The 22,317-nt window shown below is 38.4% G+C and overlaps 1 protein-coding gene across 1 annotated transcript; it reads left to right on the forward strand.

Annotated features, from left to right (window-relative positions):
- Positions 1–5,447: 5,447 nt before the first annotated feature.
- Positions 5,448–20,894, forward strand: treh (trehalase (brush-border membrane glycoprotein)). The gene is made up of 15 exons (XM_066685647.1): positions 5,448–5,524; positions 9,143–9,243; positions 10,371–10,518; positions 12,179–12,266; positions 12,343–12,443; positions 13,099–13,191; positions 13,288–13,404; positions 13,489–13,611; positions 13,944–13,993; positions 15,211–15,411; positions 16,381–16,598; positions 17,852–17,963; positions 18,854–18,966; positions 20,033–20,086; positions 20,480–20,894. Exons 1-15 carry the CDS (start codon positions 5,448–5,450, stop codon positions 20,615–20,617), a joined length of 1,734 nt encoding a protein of 577 aa, XP_066541744.1. The 3' UTR covers positions 20,618–20,894.
- The last annotated feature ends 1,423 nt before the right edge of the window (positions 20,895–22,317 follow it).

Here is a 22,317-nt window from a genome sequence, read left to right on the forward strand (position 1 = left end):
TCACACCAGCCTTTTGGCCATGATTCCCCAGATAGATGAATGTGGACATATTGGATTTTTTTTTTTTTTTCTTTTGATCCTTTTGCAGTTTTGTTTGTGTTGGGTGGCAATTCATTGTTCTGGATGTGCCACTGGAAGTGATTTTTGGCACATTGTAAACTTTTGTAAATACTTAATTTCATTTTTAATGGGTCGTTTTAAAACGAGCTCAAAAGGCTGGAAAAAGTGAGAAGCATTCAAGATGTGGGATTCTATCAGCACTGGAAGGCTTTATTTTTATTTTTATTTTTTTTTAGTCCACCCCCCCCCCCCCCTTACCTTCTTCCTTACCTGCCCATTCACACATTATTATTATTATTATTCCCTCCCCCTACCTTAGTCATCATGCATATGTATTGAGATTGGGTTTAAAACTGGTGTTAAATTCCAGATTTATTTATTTTTGATACAAGTATTGGCATGGAATTTTAGTTGTAAATAACCCATAATTATTGTGGGCAATTTTTTTCTTCCTACTTCCAGTTCCATTTGCTGAGTCAAGTTTGAAAGGGTGATTCAGGTACTTGGAAATAATCTTAAATTTACACCTACCAGTGTTGATATGAACACATCATCTTAATGTGTACTCAGCTAGATGTTGACACTTTGAGCAAAGTTAAAAAAAAAAAAAACATTTCTCCAGCCTTTGCTTGTTACACTTAACAAGGCACTCAGAGTCCCTGGTCAGAGTGACTCTAGTCATAAGAGATGAAAACATTTGCATCATGTAGTAATGCTTCTTGCTGCAGTGCAGCTGTAATTGGCAAATTGGGGAAAGGGGGAAAATTCACCTTGGTGTACGTAACTGTTACAATAAGTTCACTGCCAACGGCACTGGTACATGATGCTTTCAGGTGGGGAAGAAACATTTTTGGCGAAAAGTTTGCGTAGATCGCTGTTAAAACAAACTATCCCAAAATACAAATTGACAAATGTAGCGATTAAAGGAAATGGGTCTTGCAGTCAAGTCAGCTGGTCATCTTGAAGTCCAGTTTTCACAATATGCTGCAAATATTTTGAAAACAAAACTTGCGCCTTTAGCAGTGTGGGCTGCACTTAAGTTTGGGGACTGGGCAAAGAGACATTGCACTGCGCTGTCTGCACTTGCCCACTAGGGGCTGTAGTGTTCAGAGTTTGGGGAGGATTTAGGGTGGGGGGGGGTTGTTCTAAAGCTGGGAGAACTATGGGTGCTGATAACCAAAACGTTTTTTTTTGGGGTGGGGGCGGGTTGTCTGTCTTGCAGATGTTAAAAATCACCCTTCTTAAACACTAAAAGCAAAAGGATGTAGGGATAAACATTTTGCAGAGGATTTGGTTGGGGCTTGCTTAGGAGAGGTTTATACTTTTCTGCTTTTGAATTCGGAGTCTAAAGTTAATTTGTAGGAGGGGATTGTGGGAGGGAGTATTTATGTACTTTGGTATTCTTGTAGTCTTGTATTCTCCATTCACCATTGTTGGTGTCTGCTGACAGCACAAAGATGTAGTTGGCTACACATGGTCTTTGGAGCCCCCAGTTAGAATATATAAAACTTAGTGAGACGTTTTTTGCGGTTCAGCCTTGGCCACTATACGTTGTTGCACTTGTCTGGCTTTGATATTCCATCACTTAAAAATAAATAAAACACACAATCAAAAAATAAAAACATGTGAGGTGGACACGCATTGACATGGAAACATAGTAAGTGTTGGTGTTCTAGTGGAGGCGTCCTCTGGAAACCTGCAACAGCTGATAGTGGCATGGTTTTGAATCTGTACACATTCTCTCTTCTACAGTGGTCCTGATATGCACACAGATTTCCTGTTAAATCAATAAAAAAAAATTTGGGGGTGGGGGGGTGGGGCAGTACTTAAACAAAAGGAGATTTGTGTGACTCTAGACGAGAGAATGAGTCAAACAGGCAAGTTGGCAGCTGCCTATTTTATCTAATTGTGTTTTTTTTTTTCTCCTCCCCCTTTTTTTTCTTTCACTTCTCTATTGGTGCATGGCCTATATGGCTGAGTTTCACCATGGCATTTATTTTTAAATTTTTTATTTATTTTTTTTTTCCGAAGATTGAGCTAGAGAGCGTCTCGCTGCCTCTTCAATTGAATTGTAAAATCTTCCCTTGTAAAGATCTCAAGCTCATTCTTCTGGTCTATTTATTTATTTTTTATTTTTTGTTCTGTCTCTATTTTTGGGTGGATGGGGAGGTAAACTGCTGCCCTGATGGATCTGTATTTTTGTTTTTTTTGCTTTAGAGCAGTAATATCTTTAATACAGAAGTGTTCTTTTAGCACAGAATTTTGATACTGCTGATCTAAAGCAAGCCATGTCTATAGTCCCTGATTGTGTATGGGATGTGTGACCTTGGTTCAGATTCATCAGTTGGGGTGGGCTAAGTTGGGATGAATGGGATAACAAACTTAATGGGGGGGGGTTAAAATAGTATAAGCAAAAACACTAGAAGGCCACAAATTTGGAGTAATGGGATGGCAAATCAGTTAAAGTCTATGCCCTGAGTTTTTTTTTTTTCTTTGACTGTCATTTGAGTTCAGTTTGATTACTAGATCTGACTGTTTGGATTTATTTTATTTTTTGAATTGGCAACTTTGGCAGTGATGCTTTATAAAAAAGCAAATGTGGTTCTCAAAAAATAAAATGAAGAAAATTTGAGGTTTTGTTCAAATAAAGCTCACTGAAATTCTATGTTGTGGTTGTTTTGATGTTCTGTGTAAACAAACCAATCTCATGAGTGTGTGAAATGCCTTTTTTTTTCTTTTGTGAATGTCATGTTTAAGATGTTTTCTCACTAAGTGACATTCATTACTTTTAATGTTCTTGTATTTTAAGGGTTGTCTATTTTGCAGAGTCAGTGCTTGACATAAAATGGTAGAGTGTAGAAAAGCTACATACATAATGTAAGAAGATAACTGCTTAAAATAAGAACTGAGATTGAAGTTTATTACGCTCATATATTCATAGCACAAGTGTGAACATTGCACTGTTGTTGCCCTGTTAACCTGCCCAAAGAAGTTTCCTGTCTTCTGATACAAGACAAACATGCATGGCATTAGAGGGGGCAGCTGAGTTTTGATGTTCCTCATGAGTAGCCTCCCGAGGTACTTCAAGATGTTGGAAGTGAGTGCAACAGGTCAGTTGTCTTTGAGGCCAGACATTGGCACAGGAATGTTGGTGGTGGTTTTGAGGTACGTTGGAACAGTGGAGCTGCTCAAGATGATGTTGAAGTCCGTGTGAACATCAGCTCCTCTGCACATTCCCAGAGCACTCTGCCAGGGATCTTGTCTGAGTTTTCTTCACATTGACCAGACACAATATCATCTCGTTGGGCCTGTGCGTGGCCTTCCTCGCCATCGTTACATTGTGCCTAAAACCATGCATAGAAATCATTATTTTCACAGAATGGTGGAGTTGTCCTGTAGTTGGTGACTGCCTGGATATGCCCCATGCATTGTCACCTGTGGCCATGGATTCTCTGAGTGTGTGCATGCTTTGCCTCTCTGGTTCGTAAAAATGTGGCTCACGCTTTCCTCAGGGTCACCTGCTGTGAAGGCTGAGTCACGAGTCATCAGTAGTACACATACCTCAGTAGTCGTCCATGGCTTCTGGTTTGGGTGTGAGATGATGGCCTTGGAGACAGTAACATACTCAGTGTACTTGCTGATGTAGCCAGTCACTGATGCGGTGTGCTACAGGTTAAAAGTCTTGCCATCAGTTGCAGCCTCCCTGAACATGTCCCATGCAGTGCATTCAAAACAGTCTTGAAAGTTTCCACGTGCTTCTAAACTGAGTGTTTGACCATTCTTTCTGAAGCACATTTGTGAGATCTGATGTTGGATGTGAAGGCCTGACTCAGCCTCCACTCTAATTCACTCCAAAGGTGTTCTCTCAAACTGAGGTCAGAACACTGCAGGCCAGTAAAGTTCTTTTGCACCAAACTGGCTGATCCATGTCTTTTATAGACCTTGCTTTGTGCACTGGTGCACAGTCATGTTGGAGCAGGAAGGGACCCTTACCAAACTGTTTGCACTAGTTTGGGAGCATGTAATGGTCCAAAATCCCTTGGTATGCTGAAGCTTAAATAGTTCCTTTCACTGGACTAAAGGGGCCGAGCTTAACTCCTAAAAAAAAAAAAAGCAACTGCCAAACCCAGACTTGTCTCTTGGATTTCAAGACAGAGAATTGAGATTTGTCACTCCAGAGAACATCACTACACTACAGTCCAGTGGCAGCATACGTTACACCACTGGATTTAACGCTTTATATTGCGCTTGGTGATGTAAGGCTTGGATGCAATTGCTCAACAATGGAATTCCATTCCATGAAGCTATCTATGCACTGTTTTGCCCTAATCTGAAGTCCACATGAAGTTTGGAGGTCGGTAGTGATTGATTCTGCAGAAAGTTGGCAACCTCTGCGCACGATGCACCTCAGCATCCGCTGACCCCACTGACATTTCACTTTATGGCCGAGTTGCTATCGTTCCCATTTGCTTCTACTTTGTTATAATACCACTGACAGTTGACTGAAATATTTAGTAGTGAGCAAACTTTGACTGGGCTTATTACACAGGTAGCATCCAATCACTGTACCACGCTGGAATTTGCTGAGCTCCTGAGAGATGCATTCTTTCACAAATGTATTTAGAATCAGTGTGTGTGCCTAGGTGATTGGCTTTATATACCTGTGGCCATGGAGATGTTTGGTACACCTGAATTCGGTGAAAAATTTTGGCAATATTTTTTGTGTGCATGCGCATATATAAAATAAGGGCTTAAGGTTTTTAAAAAAAAATATATATATATATTCATATACCATATCAAAATGACAAATGTTAGCCATATTCCTAAACCCATAGCTTATCTGAGAAATGCTTTTATGAATTTTACAATGGCCAAAGAGTAAAATGGCAGCAAGTGCCTAAAGTAGCATTTATAGTTTTATTACTGTATTGACATATTTATTAGTGTCCTATCTTTGATTCATTACAGACATAAAGTGTGCTTATATAATTGCAGTCTTTGGGAGACTTATAGTTGATTTAAGGCAAAATTACAATCTAAACTTAAAAAAAATGTTTACTTATTTAAAAAAAAAAAGTATATTGGTAAGAACAAGTTAAACAAATTGAGATATATTATGGCCACATTAACTGAACACAAAATAAAAGCATGATTTGAAAACCATAGCATTAAATTAAGATAGTATCCACAAATTAAGTGTACATGTCCATATTTTTCACCCTGTGGTCATAGGCCATCTATTACGTGGAGAAAGTTGATTACCTCAAAGCTGTAAAATCGTGATAGTAGATAGTTTTAGTAGGTCGGCCACTCCTGCAGTCTAATCACATGGGAGCTGCATTTGTATGATCCTCATTTCTTGTTGCGGTTGTGGATTAATTATAAATATGAGCCAGTTTTCTGTCTGTATTTTAATCTTCATCTTATGTTCTTATGAAGCTGCTCTTCCTCCTCCATGTGACAGGTGAGTTCAGGTTACAGGCCAGTAACTAATCCTTTTTGGCCACTCTCCAGTTAAACACTGTTTTGTAGTGAACTGGTCAGGGAAATACACCAAGGAACCGGATATTAGAAAACATGCCTCACGCTAACAATGTCATAATTAGGTTTCAAGCTGTGAGTTGTTTTTATAGACAACTTGTAAATGTATAACATATTGTTAAAGTAACACAGACAAGATTCCTAATCTGCCATAGGGAAAAACACAAACAGAAAAAATTAATTGTTCGAATTCTATTGCATTGGTGCCCCCTAGTGGAGCTGGTTTCATGTCCATGTTAAGTGAGAATTACAGTGTTCTGTTAATGAAATTTTACAAAAAGAAGTTTCAAGAAAGAAAATTCATTAAGCTTTATATATTCAGTTGTTTGTAAATGGTTGAACACTCTTGGTTGATTTTAATCTTTTGTTGATTATATAGGTTACATATATATATATATATATATATATATATATAATCACATCAGACTTCAGACTTAGATATGCATGATTTATTTAGTTTTTCTAAATGAAAATTAAATATAATTTGACCAAAGGGTTGCAAATTTTTGCATGAACCTGAATTTATCATTATTAGTCCCTTTGGATTAGAAAGTTTTTAGTGGGACAAATCAGATTGCATCACAAGAAACCTTTGTCAGTAGTAAGTCACACAACAAAATATGTTACTAACATTTAGTAGGTAACTTTATGAATATGTTAGAAATATGAAAGCTAAAACATAAATATGGTGTTAGGGCAATATCCCCACGTTTAGCAAGTTTTCTGTAATCAATACCTACTTAAAGGGATCCTACTTTGTTAGTTTCTATAACAGAGTACTGCCCAGAAGTCAGAGGCCACTTTTTGTGTATTAGTCAAATCCAGTCAAATTGGCCATTCACTACAAGGTAATAATTTAAATGTGAGAAAAAAGGAAAGTAATTAACATGATGCCACAAAGCATTAAAGGAGCAGGAAAGATTTTGGGGCGGCACAGAGGCACAGCAGGTAGTGTTGCAGTCACACAACTCCAGGAACCTGCAGGTTGTGGGTTCTAGTCCTGCTCCAGGTGACCATCTGTGAAGAGTTTTGTGTGTTCTCCCTGTGTCTGTGTGGGTTTCCTCCCGCAGTCCAAAAATACACGTTGGTAGGTGGATTGGCGACTCAAAAAGTGTCCTTAGGTGTGTGACATGCGAGGACTGGCGCCACCTTCAGGGTGTGTCCCTGACTTGCGCCCAATGATTCTGGGTAGGCTCCAGACCCACAGCGACCCCGAACTGGATAAGCAGTTACAGACAATGAATGAATTATACCTTCAAAATCATTGTGATGCTTTACACCAAGGAGAATAAAGCTTAAACGGCCTTGGCCCATGTGAAGTGTGTCCGCCTGTGAGTGCTTTGTGACGGTGGAGGGGCTCAGCAGCACCCGCTGGATAGAAACTGCGATAGAAGTCAGAAAGAGTGATAGAAGTCAGTCTCCAAACACAAGCAGCTACAAGAAAGAAAATGACGCTAAAAGGATTAAGAAAGTCTGGTTCAACGCAGAACCGAATGAAAATGTAACGCTCCCTCGGATCTTTACACCAAAGGATCGCTGATTCGCTCATTTCGCTGTCAATCAAAAAGGGATTCAGCCTCAAACAGATCATCCAATCATCATGCAGAAGCTGAGCGTCCGGGCCAGCCGAGGCCAGCCCACTGCCCCACAGACCCCCAGAGAGGCTGAGCGTCCGATGGGCGGGACAAAGCCCAACATTTATCCAATCACTCGTCTCGTTTCGCTGCACTTCGCTGCTTCTCCATTGAACTCTGTGGACGCTCAGCGTCCTCACTGTTTAAATCACTGTGAATCTGCGCGAATGATTGAGAGGAAAGCCGCGTCTTTACCAGTGATAAGAAGCTGATTCTGAACAAAAGTTGAGCGCGTTGTACTGTATATTTATTCAATGACATGTACACAGAACAGTATATATTTGATCACTTATTTTTTTTTGACATTTTAGGGGAAGCTGAGCTTCCCTTGCAGTCTTAGAGCAATCGCCACTGGTGAATACTACTTAACTCTCATGGAACTTTGTCTTACCTTCACACACCATCAACTAACTGAAGAGACTGAGCTTTAACTAGAACCGCTCACTGTTTATCTGCCTCTCACTATAGGTTAATAACACTCCTCTTATCACGCATAACATGATGTCATAGACCACTTTACACTCATTATATCTATTATTCTTTACTCACACTGGTCTTTATTTATACAGTGCTCTTTCTATGTTTGTGCTCAACCAGCAGAGGATTGGCTCCTTTTCAGTCTTGGTTCTTTTTAAGGTTTCTTCCTCATGTTATGATCGAGGTATTCCTGCCACTGTTGTCAGTTGTGGCTAGGAAATCTATAAATGAGCTTTGTGAAAGCTCCAGTTCAAAGAGCGCTTGATTAAAAATAAAAAAAATAAAAAATAAAATAGTTTCAAAGGATGTGTAGCTGTCTACAGAGTTTCTGTTTATATATATATATATATATATATATATATATATATATATATATATATATATATATATATATATATATATATATAATCTATGTATGTGTTTGTGTGAAGAAACTTTATTGTCATTTCAGCACTGTATAGGTACACAGTGGAACAGAACCCTGATTCTCAAGGACCATGGTTCAACTTAAAAGCACAAGCCTGCACAAGACTAAAATGCAGAATAACAGGAAAACAATACAATAAATACAAGAAGACAAGACACGAACAGGAACACAGACACAGAACACACTACTCAATATAGTGAATGCATTTGCATTCTCCTCAGTTTTTAGTTTACTGCACTATTTGAACACAGCAGCTGTCCTTCACATTGTGTGAATATTTCATGATGAATGGACCAATAGAAATGTTCCAAAATTACTTGGGATTAAATCAGTTTATATTGACTTTTTTCACTTATTTTATATAGTTACTATTTTGGAGATGCATGTTATTCATTGGGCACTGACAAAATTTATATGGAAAAAAATTAATGTGCATAGATATGGCTCATAGTCATCTAAGTAGTTTTGGATAAGAACATCCAATCCAAATCATCACTAAAAAAAAAAAAAACTCCAGAGAGCACAGCTGCACTGTTTTTTGGAGAGATACTGTTTACATAACTGTTTTCTTTTCTCTGCTCTGGGAAATTGATTATTGATAAGCTTAAATGTTGTATTAGATATTATATGTGTTGGAACAAAGAAACTATAAGTATTTAAAGTGCAGGACAGTGGTTCTCCAGGCGCAATGCTGGGAATTCAGCATTTTTTTTGAGAAAGCCTGACTATTCTGAATTTCATTCATGTTAAACACATTAGATCTTCATTGTGATGAGATAAATATGAACATGTTTGGTTCTTCTGTGGTGTATGCCTAGAGCAAATTGCCATATGAACACTTCATGCTCAAAACTAATCACACAGAATACACAGATGGTCCTCTCTTTTTTAATGAACTCTGCAATGTACCTTTATGAGGGAACTTTGATCCTATGCTAGGAAAGCAGTTTTGAACATGGGTGATATCTGTTTGTGTGTGTGTGTATGTGTGTGTGTGTACTAGTGAGATTTACTGCACTGGAGAACTCTTAAGACAGGTGCAGTTAGCCAAACTCTTTGATGACAACAAGGCCTTTGTGGATATGAAGTTGACCACAGCCCCTGGTGAGAAAAGCTACTGCATTTGCTTTGGCATTCAGATGTAAATATGTATCCTTTCTTATGTTTTTCATAAAGTGCAACTCATAACTGATGTGGAATCATGTTGCTTTTTAGACCCTGAATAATCAAGTTTGTACTCCTCACATAGTCCTTTCCCCAAAAAGAACCCTGTTTCTTGAATCTGTTTCATTCATGATTCTTGGAACCTTGGTGCCTTCCACCAGTTTTGATGTGAACCAAGGATATGTCATCAGCAGGGAGCATCGCAGAGTCAGAGTCAGGACAGAATCATGGTTTATCCACTGTGTAAATCAGATTCAGATCATAAGAAGAAGAAAAAGAAGAATCACCTTTATCAGTCCCCTTAGGGAAATTGCTTCCTTGAATTTAACACATCTGCGGTAGTGAACACAAACTTGTGAGCAATTCTTCACACACGTTAGGGGCAGTGAACACACAATGATAACAGCAGGCTGCTGACTACCACAGTACATAGGGAGCAGTTTGGGGGTTAGGTGCCTTGCTCAAGGGCACTTAATGTTAGAAATAAAGAGTTAATTTTTTTTCCTGCCGGTTCTGGGAATTGAGCCAGTGCCACTCTAATCTCAAACTTGCTTCTCTTACCTTAAGGCCATGGCGGCCCAGCTGTGATATGTTGATATATTATACACATGTGTAAATGTAATCAAGTTCTGATTCATCTGGCTGAACTGGTAGAAAAATAGACATCTTCCCTTGTATCATGCTGATCTTATTTTTGTATATAACATGCAAATAACCCTTGCAGCTCCACTGCACAATAACACTTTGTATGAGGTTCTTTCTTTATCTCAAAGTACCCACAGACACCATCACGGTTTGTGCTGAAGAATATACTATTCTTTGGTTCCAGCTGCAATTTTTGATGCTAGAAGCAGCTGAAACATGCTGAATTGATTCCATGCTGGTGGAAAAGGGTTAAGAGTGGTTGCCATACATTTGTCGTCCATTTTTAAATAGGTTAAAGTACAGAAACTCTAATATTTCCAACCCTCTAAGTGTTGTTTTATGACATGAAAAGTTATCACTAGACATAAAAACTTCTTATTCTGCTGAACTGACTGTTGATTTTCACTCAAATTCCATTTCAGAGATTGTTCTAGACGCCTTCTCTAACCTGACACAGAAGTTTCCAAACGGGATCGTTGATAGTCTTGTTCTGGAGGGGTTTGTGAAACAATATTTCATGGGTGATGGGCAACAGTTTGAACCTTGGACTCCACCTGACTGGCATAAGGAGTAAGACACTGCTTCCACTGAAGTTGTGCAATAATGGCTGTTTATGCTATTAGTTATTTTCTGCAAAATTATTGTCTAGTTTATTATATGTAAGAAGATTATAAAGTCCTCTTCCCTCCTGGAAATGTGTTAGCTGATGTTCTGTTCGTAAAGCCAATTATATGCATATGCATTTTTTAAAACTAACCTTAGACTTCAATGATTGCACAAAGGAAAGGGTGAACAAATATAAAAAATAAATAAATTAAAAGAGAACAAAAAATAACAACAGTAGTTTGCATGATATTTGTCATTTAATACATTGTGATACTCCAAAATATCAGTTATAAAGTTAAATCAATTTCCCACACACCAAAAATTGTGTCATGTTCTACAACAAATCGTTACACACATCAAAGGTAAGACTATGTACAATCCAAAAGACAATCTAGTATTCTCAAAAGCTCTTTTCCATTGAAAAAAAATAATATGGAAATAGTATCACATTCATGTCTTAATTCACTTAAAGGGAACATCTGCAATTGTGGGGAAATACTGATCTCTCTGGTTTATTTATGCTCAGAAGCTCTGTGTCTTTTAAAATGGAATGGTATGTTTGATGGAAAATGTTGTATGTGACTGACGTTTAACTGGTCTGTAAGTTTTAATTCACAGTTTGAGTCACCACAGAAATACATTTGTGTCTCGAGTTGTTTAGTTCTTTAGCACTTTTGGCTATGCAGTTAGCTATCTCTCGAACAGCAAAAATACATTTTTTGTTAGGTAGGTAATAAGTTTAATATTATCCACCTATGGAGCAGGAATAGAACAATATCCCCATTTCAGTTCGTGCTTCACAACATTTGGATTTTTCTCTATTGTTTAAAAACCAGAGCAAACAGAGAGAAAGTCTAGCATACCTAATTGAAACACATTTACCCACACCAGGATATAAAACACATTGGATCGGTTTTGAGTGCGCAAACAGGTTGGAGATCTAACAGATGGTGAGGAAACATCCTCAGAATTTTCTTAAAGATTTTTTAAATTAAGCTTTTTACAGTTTTTTTTATTAACATTGTGTTGGTCTCCTTTAAGCAATGACTCAGAACAGCTTAATGAACTATGCTTACTATTAGTGTTTGTATGCAGTAAGGCATGAGAGATTGGTGCATAAAATCATGATAATCTGTTTGTGTATAATGGGTTTAAAGGAAATATGAAAATTAAACACTTTTTTGCATTTAATTTAGGCAATATTCTGATATTATGACCTCCAGATTTTAGTCAATTTCACATCCTTTTTTTTTGTAGTGGTTCTAGAGTTGGTTCCAAAATGAGTATTCATGTGTTAAAGACTAGGAAACCTAGTTTTTCATGTGGGATTGAAATTTTGGATTGATACATGAAGCCAGGCTTTTTAAAATTTGCTTTATTATTTGGCTAATTCTTCAGTTTAATTATTTAACAAATAAAAACATTTCATAGCCATTGGTCAGTGCTAAAAGTATGATGAAAATTTGAAAACCTTTCAAATTTTGAAATTCTGTTGATCATAGGGGTGGAGAGGTGCAATTTTGTACCACAGGATATACTGAAACCTAAATAACAAATGCTAGTTTCACCATTAAGAATGCCCCATTAAGGTTTTAAAGTTAGAGATTTATAACTTGTTTTGCAGGCCCAAGTTCTTGTCCAAAATTTCAGACTCCAACCTTCGTAGTTGGGCTGAAGAGTTGCACGGCTTGTGGAAGTCCCTTGGCCGAAAGGTCAGTCTCCCTGAAATACATTTCTAGCTGGTAAAGCTTTTTCTGAGGTACTTCAACTCTTTGTTTTTATTGTCAGATCAGTACAGATGTCAAAGATAACCACCAGCTGTACTCTATGATATATGTCCCGAATCCAGTCATTGTGCCAGGTGGACGCTTCACTGAGTTTTACTATTGGTAAGGAACATATACACATATTTATACACACATACATTTGTTATCACAGAGCTCCAGTCTACAGTGATTATGTGTAGACACCTGACCCACCTCAGCCCTGAACTGGATACAGACAAAGAATCAAAGAATGAATTAATGATTTGAATGGTCCATGAGGGTGGGGTGGTGTTGTGTGCTTAATTCAGTGAAACAATGACGGGAGGAGGTGCCTACCTTATGACACCTGTGAAGAGCTAGCGCTGTATTGACTGAGTTGGGCACACAAGGGCTGGACCCAATGAGTAATCTAAGTGTTAGGTGTAGCTGGTTACTGATCGGATCATACACGGCCACAGCATCCCTATTGGTTTGGGTTAGGATTTAAATGGCCAAAGATCACAGGAATGTTGTGGCTGCAGGCAGGAAGTTAGTGGGGTCTGCCCTATGTTAAGCTCTAATGGATTGGCATAGGATTCATTCATTCATTCATTCATTCATTTATTCGCTTATCGAGTTCAGGGTTTGGCATAGGTGTGTATTAATCTTAGTATGATTAATACAATATAATATATTTTTTAAATATGACACAATCTGACAAGGTTAGTGTTTCTAATAAAAAAGAATGTGAGTATACAATGACATCTTTCATTATCCTTCACTATGGTTTACCTGACAGGGATTCATACTGGGTATTAAATGGCCTCCTTCTTTCTGAGATGACAGATACAGCCAAAGGGATGATCCAGAACTTTCTGCACATGGTGGACAGGTGATCGTTTTCTTCGATTTATATAAGCTTCTACATTAAAGCTCAAAATACATTATATATATGTGTGTGTGTGCGTGTGTGTGTGTGTGGGTGCAGATATGGTTTTGTACCTAATGGAGGGAGAATTTACTATGAGAGGCGGAGTCAACCACCCTTCCTAACATTAATGGTGGAAAGTTTCTTTGAGGAAACCAATGACAGAGAATTTATTCGGTAAGTCATTTTGCTTGAAAATCCCTCTATAGTAAATTACCTAATGCAATGCTGTGTGAACCTATGTTTTGGTGATGTCTCCAGGCAGGCCTTACCAGTTTTGGAGAAGGAATATAATTTTTGGATGGAGAATCGTTCCATTGCTGTGGAAATAAAAGGAGTCAAGTATGTTCTGAATCGTTATAATGTACAGGTGGGGCAGCCCAGGTAAGAGACTCTATAATTAATTTACTAGATATTAAGATTTAGCAATGTTTTTGTGTTGTTTAATGTATGTCAGTGTGAATCATAAGCCCCTTTCACACATGCACAGTAACCCAGAATTGTTAATTTCTCCCCAGTTTTGCCACCTTTACTTTAAATTCTTAAAATAAAAGCTATAAATGAATCATCATATATAATTTAGGAATACATTTTCCTTCCTCATAAATCCTCATAAATCTTTCTAAGATTCCAGAATATTAAGAAAAAGAACTATAAATCCACAGAAGTTTCATTAAATTAACAATCCCACCAGTTAAATGATTCTGCCTCCACAGGCCAGAGTCCTATACACATGATGCAGAGCTTGCAGAGGGTTTACCTGCAGGTAACAACTTGCCCTTTTTTCAACTTCCAGTATCAAATTGGTACATATCTTGATGTCATTAAACAATTAATCAAATACATTTACCATTTAAGTAAAATTTTGTAAGTGTACTATGACTTTAATTCTAAATGCGCATCCTTTAATTGTATTTGTATGTGTTTTGTTTATCTGGAAGAGGCATTTTTTTAAAAATATTTTTTGTATCTCTGGGTTTTGTTCAGGAGTGATGGTAGAGGGGTCCTGAAATCAACCTTAAGTTACGTACAACAACTGCAGTAATCTAGTTGTTGTACTGGAATGTAGCAAGATCTGAACCCTAAACAAAGCTTTCATTTTACCAGGAACTCAGAATAGAAGCCATGCTCCATTGAGATCATAAGGATGGAAGTTACTCACATGGCATGCTTGAGCATTATAAAACAAAACAAACAAAAATAAATGAATACTAATGAAAATTTAAAAAAAAGCAGGGGGTGTCCGTCAATGCATCCGTATACATGTTCACATTTGCTTCTGCAACAAAGATAGTCTTTCATTGTCTGTAACCACCTATCCAGTTCAGGGTCGCAGTGGGTCCAGAACCTACCCAGAATCCCTGGGTGCATGGCAGGAACACACCCTGGAGGGGGTGCTAATCCTTCACAGGGCAACACACACTCACACATATGGACACTTTTGAGTCCAACTACAACTGTATGTTTTTGGACCGTGGGAGGAAACCGGAGCACTCAGAGGAAACCCACACAAACACGGGGAGAACACACCAAACTCCTCTCAGACAGTCACCCGAACAGGAGTTGAACCCACAACCTCCAGGTCCCTAGAGCTGTGTGACACTATCTGCTGTGCCACCCTGCCGCCCACAGCTTATCCAATTTGTATCAGTTAGTTTTTCAGTGTAAATATAATTCTCACCATTCTGTATATATCATAAACTATGCCTAGGTCTAGGTCTGTAATTTTACATCCCATTAGAGATAATAGCATTTTTCCATTATGTTTGTTGTCCTGTGGCCTTTTATTATTACATTTTTGTCACTGTAAATGTATATATGAGAATGGCCCACATGAGAATGGTTCACAAAACAATATTTGTAGTGGCCCTGTCACTTTCCAGTGATGACAAGGATAGATGAAGACTGTGCAGCAACCAAATGTTTAGCCTATATGTGCAACTGTACAACTGTATACTTTGTATATGTGTTTTTCACACACAGAATCTCAAGAGAAGCTGTGGACAGAGCTAAAATCTGCAGCTGAGTCTGGGTGGGACTTCTCATCGCGTTGGTACATAGATAGTTCAGGTCAAAACAATGGTTCATTCAAGGACATCAGAACCAGATTTATCCTGCCTGTAGAGCTCAATGCACTCATGTGTCGCAATGAGCACCTACTGGCCAACTTCTCCAGGATAGTGGGTGAGAAAGAACTAGTTATTTCTGTCCACTGAAACACCCTCTGTGCAATGAAGCATTAAAAGTATGCAATGTCACTTAAAATACAGCATTAGTGTGGGTCATTGTTGCAGGTTCTTTTTTTTCCTTCTTTGGGTTAGTTTTTAAGTGTGAACCACTAACCACATGGTTTAGGAAACTGAACCTTTCACTTGAGGAAATACCTACCTTGTATCTACACTTATTGTCCATTTTATCAGCTCCACTGACCATACAGGAGCACTTTTTAGTTCTAAAATTACAGACTGTAGGCTATCTGTTTCTCTGCATAATTTCTTATCCCCATTTCACCCTGCTCTTAAATGGTCAGGACTCCCACAGGACCACCACTGAGCAGGTATGATTTGAATGGTGGATCATTCTTCGCGCTGCTGTAACACTGATGTCTGAGTGTGTTGTGGTAGGAGTGGATCAGACACAGCAGTGCTGCTCAAGTTTTTAAAGACCTTAGTATCACTGCTGGAGTGAGACTATTCCACCAACCCACACCTTCCAGCCAATATTGTTCTGTGGGAGGCATCCTGTGTCCACTGAAGAATGACGAAACCATTTACAAGGTGGCCAACAAGGTAGGTGTGTCTAACAGAGTGGATGTGGACACCGTGCTTAAAAACTGTCTGATCCACTCAAACCAGCACAACCAGCATTAACATATCACCACCATGTCGATGTCACTGCAACGCTGAGAATGATCCACCACCTGGTGGGTCCTGACCATTAAAAAAACAAGGTGAAAGAATGGAAATAAAGTATATAGAGCAACATACGGACTATATTCTGTGCTCCTGTTGCTTGGTGTAGTTAGCAATGCATTTTTCCTTGCTCCCTTGCATATTAGGCATATTCACCCTCATGAGTCTTGTTTCTCCACATTTGTTTATATACAGATAATGCTGTGGATTTTTTAATGTTTATTCTTTTGTTTGTTTCTAGGTGATGAGGACAAGGCACAGAAATATGACCGTGCGGTTACTGCCAGGTTGATGGCCATAGAGAGTTTGTTATGGGATGCAGAGAAAGGAGTCTGGTTTGATTACAATTTACAAAGTGGGGCAAGACACCCAAGCTTCTACCCAACTAACCTGAGTCCTCTCTGGGCGAAGTGTTATTCCCGGCCTATAATGGGACAGGCGGCACTGCAGTATCTGCAAGTGAGTGGATCAGCAACATTAACATTTACTTGACTGGTTTGACTAGCCTCATTGTGATTGTGAGAGTGATTATGTTAATAATGTGTATTAAGTGTAGCTGGACATCTCTGTGGCACATATGCAGAGCCTGAAGCATTTTGCTGTGCTGCACCTCAAGGAACATAAATAGATTACTATTCAGTGAATTTTTCAAGTGTTTTACTCAGTCTAAAGCAGAAAGCACTTTCTGTACTTGCAGTATCACTGGCTGTGTCAGTTATTTGAATATCATTAAAATGAATTGCATGTTCCTCCATGTCCCTGCTGCTGTAGGTGAATTTAAATTCAAGCTTTTGTGCTGGAAAGTTTAAAAATATAATGGAAATTGTCTGAAAGGGTTCTGATTAGAATCCCTTTTACAGTGCTTCTGACAGGTATTTTACTATTTACCCTTATTTCCCGTGTGTTGTTGCTAAAGAAATGATGTATTGGGATTACAGTAATAGCTACAGTAATTGGCATTTCTGTTTTGTAATAGATTTCAGCTGTGCAAAACACATTTAAAGTGAGAAAAAAACAGCACCAAATGAAAAAAAAAACCTCTGTTTTGCTCATTTCCAGCCTCTCTGCTTCATCACTAGGTGTGGTTAAACACTGCTCTAATTAGTGCCTACGGAATGCATCAGGAATAAACACAAACAGAAAAGAGTCTTTGTTTTCCAGCAGTCTGTATTAGTTTAAGTTACATGATCCCTTCTGGGGTTCATTTCTGTTTGTAAATGTGTACATTTTATTATATGAACTGCAAGAGACGTGATTCATAACCCCAACTTCTGAGAAGTGATAGGAGTATTAGAGTATTATGTCAGTACAGGAGGAATATTCCAGTTTGCGGCAGGCTCTGGCAGGCTGTTGCAAGTCCAGCCAGTCTGAATTAATTACTAAATATCATCAGGTTCAGAAATGGAGATACACGAGTTTGTTCAGAAAATGATAGCAAGACATTTGGCCATGAAAACAGCAACTACACTACAACTTGTACACAGTGGCTCCATAGCTCAGTGATGCAGCTTTATACCCGTCTAGCACACGATTTGCATTGGAAATGGTTAGCTGAAGAGTGTGAGACGCTCCTCTTATGTGTTACATTTCATTTCTTGCATTTCTTTAGCAAATGCCAGCACTATACCTTTGGTGCAATGTAAAACAGTGACCAGCAGATGGCATCATTGTTACATCTCTCTCTCTCTTTCTCTCTCTCTCTCTCTCTCTAGGCTAGTGGCGGTCTGAACTTCCCTAATGGTGTTCCCACCTCTCTGAGTGAGAGTGGTCAGCAGTGGGACATGCCTAATGCCTGGCCCCCACTCCAGCACATACTTATAGAAGGTAGGAGTGGACACACATTGGAACTGGATTTTATTTAGACAGCATTCTACAGGAGCACTTTGTAGTTCTACTATTATGGATAGTAGTCCACCTGTTTATCTTCATACATTCTTATCCCCATTTCACCGAGTTCATCAAAGGTCAGGACCACCACAGAGCAGGTATGATTTGGGTGGTGGATCATTCTCAGCGCTGCAATGACACTGATGTGGTGGTGTGTTAGTGTGTGTTGCGCTGGTAAGAGTGGATCAGACACAGCAGTGCTGCTAGAGTTTTTAAAGCCCCCGGTGTCAATGCTAAACTACATTACATCTACAAGGCGGATCAAAGAGGTAGGTGTGCCTAATCGAGTGGACGGTAAGTGGACACAGTGTTTAAAACTCCCAACAGTGCTGCTGTGTCTGATCCACTTGTACCAGTGCCATGTATACCAACATATCACCACCATGTCAGTGTCACTGTAGCGATGAGAATGATCAACTACTCTAGTCATATCTGCTCTGAACCATACCACACACTGGTTCATTCAGGGAATACAAAATAATATATTTCTTCAAATTGAGCTGCACTTGGAGTTAATCTAAAACAAAAATCTGTAAAAATAAAAAATGCTTAATAAGGTTGATCAGAATTATTTGCTACATTTTCCTGATAAAATGACTTGTTGCTCTTTTAAATGCACAGACATTATTACAAGGCATCTTACACTACACCAGAGAAGCAGCATGGCAAGTTTATCTCAAAAACCAGAAACATATCATAAAAGTATTCTTATATTTAAGGTAGCTCATTATATTTAAGGAGTAGCTGTTAAAGACATGATTAGTGTCGCTTATCCAATTATGTCTCTCTTGCTCATTTCCCCATCTGTGTATCTTCCTGTCTTTCAGGCCTGTCACAGCTTGACTCAGCGGATGCCAAAGAGCTGGCCTTTGATTTAACCCAGCGGTGGATTCGAACGAACTGGCTGGCTTATGTCAAATATAAAGCCATGTTTGAGAAGGTATGTTTTCAGCTCTGTTTGATGTCCTTATAATACATTTTTGGAGTAGAATTCTTCTTCAGCAAACAGTTTAATGCATAAATATTTATGCAGGTTAATAATAAGTGTCAGTAAGGCTACACATGGCCTGTTTATGACTGTTGACATAAACCTACATAAATATTTTTCATGTATAATTTTGTAACAATAGTTTTTAATAGCAAATGACACCCACACTGGTTTATGTAAGTATCAAGCTGCCTGTGAACACTAACATAATTCTGCATAAATATTTCGAATAACAGTTAAAACAATATATTTGCTAACTTATGGCAACTAGCTCTACAAATATATACAGGGCAAGGAAAAGTTTTCTTAAAGTAACATTAGGTAGTATTTTTTTACCATAAAATTACAGCTTCACAGTCCTGTAATAATGAGAATAGAGCCTCTGTCATTGCTACTCTGGGCTCAGCACTGCAGAAACTGCACTATGTAACTTTTGGAGGAGGGCAGGAACCTACCCTCTCCCTCCCACTTGATTTTAGGACAGTGTTATAAAAGTGAATCATACTCTGCAAATGTAGGGGAAGCTCAAGAACAGTAATACCAAATCTTACCTAGTGTTACTTTAAGTATTTTGAGAGTTTTTTTCTTGGCCATTTTTAATTAATCTGTTTCTCATACTACTCTGATACAGCATTAACTAAATCCAACAATCAAATTATAAAGAAAAATAAGAAACAATTATGAAAATGTCTAGGTTTTGCCAAAGTCTTTCCTAATGAACATGTTTATGCATTCAGGGCAGTAGACCCGCCCTTTAGTAAGTTTTTACATATTTTGTTTTATATTATGATGATTGATTAAATTGATATAGATTGATACAGAAGTTCACTCTCGGTTTTTTGTGGTTCATACCAGTTGTGGGGACAGATATTGAGTGCTGTTTGCCTCAGGCTAATATGTGTTGTTGTGTTGAGTCTGTTGTGTTTGGGGCAGTGCTGCAGTAATTGCTACAGCTTGTTTTCTCTCTCTCTCTCTCTCTCTCTCTCTCTCTCTCTCTCTCTCTCTCTCTCTCTCGCAGTATGATGTCAACGGAGATGGCAAACCTGGAGGAGGTGGTGAATATGATGTTCAGGTCCTGATGCTATAATCATATTTAGATGTTCATATTTCTGCCTCGGTCCCAAACACAGCTCTAGGGAGACATCACTTTAATCCCGTGAGGAATTAGAGTTGAATTAAGTCTGTTTTGCAGCCCAGTGAAATCAGCTCCAGAGATGTAGTATCACATTTACCATTGCACGCTTAAGGCAAAATGAAAAACTAGTGTGACTCAGAGGATGAGCAAAAAAGTCATTTTAATCATTTTAATCCTGATCATTTTATCCCGAGGTAAGAGGTTCATGAAATACACTTCAATGAGTATCAATGAGAAATACAGACCTCCATTTACACATAGTTACAGTTCTTATTTTTATTTCCAACAAACATAGTTCTAGCTGACTTCTGTTTGTGCTTTCTGTTTCAGTTTGGTTTCGGATGGACCAATGGGGTTGCTCTCCAACTGCTGGACAAGTTTGGGGACAGACTAAGCTCTGGGGGATGTGTCCTAACACCTGGTCTTTTGATTGGACTGTTGCTTCCCATTCTAAAAGCTCTGTTCTGATTTGCTTATATATTTAGTCAATGAAAAATATTTCTTCTGATTTCTAATAATAGATTACGCCCCTAAACGTAACTCTGACTGGGTTCTAAAATAAGATTTATTCTGAAATTTTACTCTACTAATGTATTACATTTATTTTAAAGTTTATAGGGGACACTGATATACCCCATTATTAATTTAAAGCACAACTTTAAAAATATTTTTGTTAGAATTCCTCTTAATTAAGATTCAAAATTTTCACAGTAGTGTATATGGGGAATCAGATGTTTGAAGAATGTAATGCATCTAAAAGCTAAATTACACTATTTTTGTTAGCATATAAATAGGCAGTGAATATGCAGCCTGACACTGCAGCCTTGCCCCAGTCCATCACACAGCACAACACACTCACACATTCAGCCCTGAGCTCTTGCCTAAAAATATATCTGAGTTCGCCTCCCTGTTTCAATCTTTATGGGTCATTTTAATGGTGGTAAAGAGTTTAATGGTACTTTTTGGAGCTATTTTTAAACATTTTCGGTCAAGACTATATCTGGAACCAAGGGCGCCGCCAGGGGGAGGGGAAAGTTAGGACAATTCTAAGGGCCTGGCACTGACATGGTGCATGCACGTGCATGCTCCAGGAATGCTCAGCTCTGCTGTCAGTTGTTCTAACATGAGCGCTACCGCTGCACAGGTAAACACATGAGCCATCTCTAAGCAGGACAATGGTGGTGGTGGCGAGGTGACCTATGAAGTTCGGTTATCATAATTTGGTACATAGTAGGTGGGTTTGGGGCAAAATTTTTAAATTTCATGGGGCCCAAGATTTCTAGGGGTGCCCCTGTCTATAACCATCTCATGTATTACGTTTCTGTGGGAGCTTTTAGAGGCATGAAATGCTTCCGTGATCTGGTTCCAATCACCAACAATAGACTTCCAAAAATGTGTTTCATTCTGTATTCACATCTTGCTCAGATTAACAAGTCAAAGTCTAAGCTCAGATTTGAATGACAAAACTAGATGGGATTTTCAGAAAAAACACCACCACATTCTGTGTTAAACAAAGTGATTCAAAACAAAAAAAAAGTTCTGTCCTAAGTTTTTTTCCATTGGATGTCATTAGATTCTCTGAAGTACAAAGTAATATAATAATTGAAATATGAATCAATACGAATCATGATACAGCCCTACTAATACGCCAAGCTAACACTGCTGGGTACTGAAATGTCTTTACCCAAACATAGTTCTGCTATTTAACAGAACCTGTGTAAACAGGATCACATAAGAGCACCAACCACTTAAAGTGTATTTTGCAACAGCCAGAGGAACTTACACTCTAGGCAAAGCTTGCCTGAGTTATTTGGTTTAAGTGAGCTTTGAAATGTCAGGTGTTAGGTCACATGGAACAGAATTTGAATTCCAACTCTTTTTACGGCATTGTGTAAGATGTAAATGATTTTAACTATGTTGACTTCCACAGAGCATGTCAACAGAAATGTTAAAAGATACCATTCATTTCTCTTATTCAGAAACCAAGTGTAGCTCTAGAATTCCTAATCCAGGCATGACACAACTACAAGCTAAGACATGCCTTAAGAGGTCTGATCTGATTCTGAAATTAGTTATACACCGAATTTTGAGGCAATGGGATTCCATATTTAAAAAGAAATGTACATTTGTAATTGTGGTTCAGCAAGTTGCAGGAGACTTATTTTAAC

The sequence above is a fragment of the Hoplias malabaricus genome, chromosome 11, assembly GCF_029633855.1.
Source record: "Hoplias malabaricus isolate fHopMal1 chromosome 11, fHopMal1.hap1, whole genome shotgun sequence".
Taxonomy (NCBI): domain Eukaryota; kingdom Metazoa; phylum Chordata; class Actinopteri; order Characiformes; family Erythrinidae; genus Hoplias; species Hoplias malabaricus.